This window comes from Alosa pseudoharengus, unplaced genomic scaffold (genome assembly GCF_046254945.1).
Source record: "Alosa pseudoharengus isolate Yale_2024_CS ecotype anadromous, Long Island Sound unplaced genomic scaffold, YU_APseudo_1.1 YU_APseudo_1.1_scf_2, whole genome shotgun sequence".
Classification (NCBI taxonomy): domain Eukaryota; kingdom Metazoa; phylum Chordata; class Actinopteri; order Clupeiformes; family Clupeidae; genus Alosa; species Alosa pseudoharengus.
In genome coordinates this window covers 12,065,336-12,072,094 of record NW_027468663.1, presented here as the reverse complement: position 1 = coordinate 12,072,094, position 6,759 = coordinate 12,065,336, and the positions used below count along the sequence as shown (strand labels likewise).

At 41.3% G+C, this 6,759-nt stretch overlaps 1 protein-coding gene across 1 annotated transcript in view; it reads right to left on the bottom strand.

Annotated features, from left to right (window-relative positions):
• The window catches only part of carmil3 (capping protein regulator and myosin 1 linker 3), a 55,135-nt gene extending 54,002 nt beyond the window's left edge, over positions 1-1,133 (bottom strand). The window contains exon 1 of the mRNA XM_076293760.1: positions 1,000-1,133. Within this exon, the coding sequence (XP_076149875.1) occupies positions 1,000-1,057 (58 nt within the window). The 5' untranslated portion in view covers positions 1,058-1,133. The remainder of the gene's footprint in view (positions 1-999) is intronic.
• Positions 1,134-6,759: the final 5,626 nt, after the last annotated feature.

Below are 6,759 nucleotides of genomic sequence, written 5' to 3'. Positions count from 1 at the left end.
CAGGTCTAAGACAGCCAAGCTACACCAAAGCACATGCTCAGCCTTAAAGGAATGAACAAATGTCCAGCTGGGTGGGCAGGATGGATGAATGGATGGACCGATAGATAGATAGATAGATTTTTACAAACAGTTCAGGTTAACGTCCAAATAGAGGAGATAGCAAGGATTTATGTTAAAGATTTATGATAACTAGCCCGTCTTGGTAATTAACAATGAGAGGTGTCATGCTGTCATTAACAGTTGTGTTGGTTAAGTTGCGCATTATTACGCCCCAAGTATACAATCGTTCCTGCAATATCAGCGTATGTGTCACACGGCAGAGCGTGTGTATGTGTCACACGCGCGTGCCTGTCAAGAAATCCACCAACTAACTGGTGTCCTCCACCCAAGGGACGAAAGTGTGTCTCAGTGACGGCAAAGCAGTCGTTCATATACTCGGTGTCGGTTTACTCGCAGAACTGTGCGCAAAAACTCCCACACCAACATGAAACACATCAAAGCCAGAAAATACACTGGCGCCCACACACTCACGCACGCGGACACACCAGTCACACGCATGCACGCACACGCACAAACACACTCACAAATACACAAAGCACGCTTCCACATTCACACAGAAATGAACGATAGATAAATATGTATTCATTTTTTTAAGTGCAAACAACATGGAAACAGTGTACCGGATTGAATAACAGGTATGCGTGAATTACTTGGCCTTGGGAAATGATAATTCACTTGGCTACCCGCGACGCGCTTAACCCATCATCATTTAATGAACATCAATCCGTTTGGGAAAAGTCTGTAAGACTTATGTAAAGAATTCAATCAATCCTAATATAATAAGGAAAAACAGGATTTTGCGACACGTGCAACATGCCGAGTCAAGTAACGTTAATCTAATCCAGTTTTGCAGTAGCCCAGTTTTGCAGTAGCCCAGTTGAACAGATGTCCACAGTAGCGTCAATAGCCTACCGCGCTGTAAGTAAAGTATTCCCATACCTGTTATTTCTCTGCTGACGGTAAAGAATCCAGCGGCAGATAACTCCTTAGATGCCATTGCGTGCGCTCTCTTTCAAACTGTCTTTGAATCCAGTCTCCCCCTTTGCTCCGGGTAATCAAGGGAGAGACGCTAATACCCCCGTTCAGGCAATCCAACAGAGCAGCGGACGAATTCGATGCCTATAAACATATCATAACAGAGGTGGGAGGGGGAAGAGGTTTGAGTCTAGTGGGGACGGGAAGAGTTGAGGCGCAAGAGGATAACGAAGACCGGTGATGCAGCGAGGGTGTAAAAACGAACTTATGCCGAATAGAAATAGCAACAATATATTAACGTTATGTGGACGCGTGATTAATATTAATTGCTGTACGCAGCCACGTACTACCATCCCCTCAAGAGAATAACATTGTCGTAGGCTTATATTATAACACTATGGAATCTGAAGCATCGCGTTTTTATTTTCTTTCAAAACGTTGTGCCCAGAAGGTAAACAATTGTTTCGACTTGCTCCAATGGTTTCATGCTGTGCAAACTATTTGTTGCTATGAAGTAAAATCTGGATTTCATTAGGCTTTTTAAAAGATAGAGATAGAAAGATACTTTATTGATCCCCAGGGGGAATTCAAGACAGCTTAGAATGACAGCTTTGAATGGATGCAGTAAAATCAGAACAAATTCTTAATAGTAGTGTTATCATGGCGAAGTGCAAAGTAATCAGCCCACATTGTGAAATGACTGGAGTTGATGAGAGAATATGGGATTCAATTAAGTTTGGATAAGCTATAGGGATAGCTTTTAAGAAATCAGACATGTCTGCTGTTCCTTTGTCCCAGTATGGCAATAGGTAAAAGCCTAATATAATCTCAGGAGGAACCTGTGACTAACATACAGAGGTTTTTATCTTAATGTCTTTTCTGCTCCCCACCATACTATCTCACACTGAAATAGTCAACTCAAGGTGTCTGCTCAGCTTGCACCCTGTGCTCAGACTGGCACTCAACCATAAGCCTTTAGCATGTGAAAGAGGTGTGTGTCTTTGTGTGTGTGTGTGTGTGTGTGTGTGTGTGTTGGAGTGGGGGGTGGGGGGGAGGGGGTGGAGCCTGGGGTCCATGGGTATGCACAGCTTGCAGTGGTGTTGTCTCCTCTTGTGGCCCCAAGGGCCCCCATGGATACGTTGTGTGTGTGAGTGTGCGTGTGTGTGTGTGGGGGGGGGGGGGGGGGAAGGACACAAATGTTTGTGTGTCGGTGTTGTTGGGAGAACAGACCTTTCTGTCTATGTTGGTCAAATATGTCATTAGAATTAAAAAGTGAGGCCCTTGGGGGCACAGGGGAGGGAAGAGGAGTTCAATGGGATGGAATGAGAGGGATAGAGAGAGCATTAGGTGACTGCTCTAACAAAGACACAGATCACATGGGAGACATGGAGATGGCCAGCCTGAAAATGCTTACCAACATGTTCAAGCGTGGCAGACCATTTCACAGTGTGCAAAGTAAAAGGGATGGACTGCATTTCATCTTGTCTGCTCATATTTTTAATAATATGCTGCCCTCATGTGGGAACAGAAGGAAAACACACAATGGCAGTGTGCCTTTCCCCTATAGTTACCTTGTCCTACTAGAACACGAGACAAATGTTTCCTGATGCAGAAATATATGATGATTAGAACACGCTTTATTAGCAATTATGGAGATTATTCCTATTATAAGAAACCTGAAAGGGAGATAGTTTTCCCTGAACCAACATTGTATTAAAGGAACACCCCAACATTTTGGGAAAATAGCTTATTCACCATTTATTTGAGTTAGATAAGATTATGCATACCCTTCTTGTCTCCGTGCATGCAGTAACTCAGTCTGACGCACCCACCATTAGCCTAGTTTAGCATTGCTCATTGAGGTCTCCCAGAAGTGAAAAGTGGGAGTTATTACACGCACAGACGAGAAGGGTATGTATCATCTTATCTAACTGGGGGAGATGCTGAATAAGCTAATTTCCCAAAATGTTGCAGTATTCCTTTAAATACTAATACTTAAACACTAAATATATAATAGTTTCTGATATGCTGGGACCACAAGCATGTATATTATTATAAAATAACACTTAGCACCCCATATTTTAATTTCTCTCCTCTTAAAATCCTCTTAGTTGGTACAGGTGTAAACAGCACAAAGGTTTAGATAACTATGGTTGAGACTGGTACTTTCTGCGACTGCAATGTAATGCAGGCCATGACACCTTGTTATGATAAGTGGGAACACAATTTTGGAATGTCTTTTCTGTAAACACTATAATTCAATCCTAATTTCATGGGCATGGGAAACAAAATTACTTTACTTTGATCTTTGAAATGTCTGCAGGTATACAACAGTGCAGAATAACTGTCACGCTTTCCTTAGAAGCTATAGTGAGATGACAGACCAGTCACTGACAACACCAATTTGTGTATGGAGCGTCAAACTTTTCATAGATAATGGTAACTGCAAGTTTTCCTGAGCTCAATGACTTTCATCACAGAATTGGGTCTGTTTTCAATGCAATGCCACCTGAGGTCCCAAAGACCATTACCACCCAATATTGTTTTTTAGCCCTGTCCCACTCGTGTCTCTGAATTCTCTGAATATCATTCTCTAATGATAATATATGTTATAGATGATGAAATTCCCAAATTCTTTTGCCACTGTTGTATAAAATTATCACTATGGTTTGTAGACATCATGATGAGAGAACGAGTTTGAAACTGTAAAGCATGTATTCATATAACCTTAATCATAATCAAGTAATACACTGAAGTTATTCCTAACCAACATACTTTTATAACATTTTAAATAACAAGTTTAACTAATACTATTAACATACTGAAGCTATTCTACCAGAATTCCCCGCTCTGTATCCCTATGTCTCTCTTTGTCGCTTTGTGTATCACTGTGGCTGGGCGAAGCCTGTTTGAAGAAAGCATGCTTGGCCTTGCAGCTGCAGAGATAAAGACGTCATCGGAGGCGGGCTCTACTCAAAACAGCTAGTATGAGAGCAAACGAGTGAACGATATGTAACCCATGAACAATGTGTGACCTGTGATCACTGTATAAACCCCTGAACTTTGTGTAAACCTCTGAACTTGAGCTATACGGTGAAAAGTTCGTACCCTTGGCAGCAATAGTGCTGACTTGCGAAGATAAGACCGAACAATGATCCTTTCATAACGCCACCTGTGGGTTCGAAGTTGCCAAATGTTGTGTCAGCATCTAAGGAGGGGTATAAATGTTGGTGTTCAACAATTGTTTGGGAGTGCGACCGTGCGATCCACTCAGGCTTTTGCGCTATGTAGTCATTAAAGGAATTTTTGCACAGAACTCTGCCGGACTTTTGCGCCTTCTTTTTGTGATAAGTTTTTGACTTCAGCACTTATAATGATGTATTTTTGTTACGTTGTAGGCAAGATATTTGGACTTAATTTCTGGCCCAAGTCTGAATATCTGCCACGACACCACCACAATTTTTCACAGTGGTGGAAGTGAGTTATACCAACAAGCCTATTGCTAAAAGGGAGCTAAAGGCTTACTGGCAAACCATTTCCAGTGAATTATGCTAGCTAACAGTGTCAGACTGGGTCACTGTGCACACCGAGAAGGGTATGTATCATCTTATCTAACTATGGGGTAGACAGAAAATAAGCTAATTTTCCTCTCAAAAAACTGGTGTGCTCCTTTCAGTAGACTAACAGGTTAAAGGAATTTTAAACAGAACTGCTTCAATTCATCATTTAGGCCCAGTTTATTGCATCGCTTTGTCCTCTCTTCTAGCCCCCATCTTCCTTCTCAGTAGAAAACTAAGGCATATTTATAAGGGATCATTTCAAAATCCCTCTGAAAACAATGAAATTCTGTTTCTTGTGCTGTCTTTAGGGCCCTGGCCAGAGGCTGCCTTGCCAAACGTTCTTCACTGTAAACTTTGTGTAAATATTGAATATTGAGTTGTGATTAGTTTTCCTCAATGCCAAAATTGTTCTGTCCACTGTGATCTGTACATCTATATGGACCATTGTGATCTGTACACCACACAGCTTACCAGGCCACTACTTGAGAAAGGTCTTTATCCATTATGTTTTACTAAAAATCATTAGACAGGCAGACTCAGTGAACATGCTTAAACAGTAACTTAAGACTCCTTTTCTATTTATATAATTCCCATTGTACTGAGAAATAAGACGGCTTTTTTACGGCAAGTGCTGAGTGGAGCTCATTTCATCTATATACTGTATTGAGAGCACATGCTAAGTAAGAAATGCTAATGTGGATGGCTAATGGATAAGTAATATATCCAGATTATCCAAACAAATCCTCTAATGTCTTGCCCTGAAGATCTGGCAACTCAGATGGTCTATTGACTTACGACTGAGTGGTCACTATTAGCAGCATTTATTTACATATATTATGACAGAGTGATGGTGGCCAAGCCTCATGACAAGATAGTTGAGAATTGGCCCTCAGAGTTAGATTCAGGATGTCGGAACAAGAAAGGAAACTTCTCTTCTTAGGTCTTGAAATAAAGGGTGTCCTCAGAAATGGAAGATGTTGCTGTCCCAGCTGACAGAGAGCATTATGGGATTAAAAGGAGCAAAGCTGTGAAAGAGGGTCAGAGGTCACTGAATCTAATAATACTGAGGGCCAAATGTACCTACATTTGCGAACGTAGCGTTATCAGCGTCATGGACACACCGCAGATTGCGAACGCTGTCGAAGTTTCTGTCGTATTTATCAATCGTTCAATCCTTAGTGTAAACTGCGCCTTTCTCAGCCTTTCTCCGCCCATAAACGCAATTTACGAACGTCCACAACTGAATGGCAGCACCTACATACAAGCGCAGTTGAATGAAGTTAACTGATGACAACATTAAAAAGAATCAAACGTTTAGCGATCATGAAATAATACCATACATGATAAGATGTAAACAAACAGGGAGATAATGAAGATCAGTAGTTCTACTCAAACTACTTGTGCACGTAGGCTATGGAAGATTGGTCAAATCTAGCAAGTAGGAAAGTTTAAGTGAATGACGTGAAAGTGAAAGTAAGACATTCGAAAGGCCAACGAAAGTTGAGGTTGCTTTTAGTATAGACAGGTGATATTTTTGAGATATGTGCTTCCTAGAGGCATTTTTTAGTAAAAGTTGGGAACAGGACTTTTTAACATAATTAAGGTGTGCTGAATCCAACTAGCCCTGTTCCCAAGCTGAATTTTGAGTTTATGACCATCGAATTAGCCTAAACAAAATGGTTGCCAAAATGGCGATTTTGGGCACTTTCATTGGGCGGATGTCATTATACCATGTAAATTAATTCATATTGTTCACAGAAATCTTCCTTGGCCAATAGATCAAGGATACAGGCTGTGAAAAAAAGAAAAAAAATCTAGTATTATGCCCATGTTAATTACCTGAAAAAACCTTTGAAAAATGTAATTGTTAAAATGTTATAACTGAGCAGGCACACGGTATTTGACAAATGAGACTTAAGTTTTTTGAGGGTCAAGAAAGATGTGTAGTGATGAAATGTAAAGTTTAAAATTGTGGCCTGGTTAGGTCTTCGGGCTTGAAACCAAAGGGTTGCCGGTTCGATCCCCGACCAGTAGGAAAAATGTGGGTGGTGGAAAGGTTGAGCACTAGTCTCCCATGCCCACATCCATGGCTGAAGTGCCCTTGAGCAAGGCACCTAACCCCTCACTGCTCCCCGAGCATCACTGTAGCAAGGCAGCTGCTCCA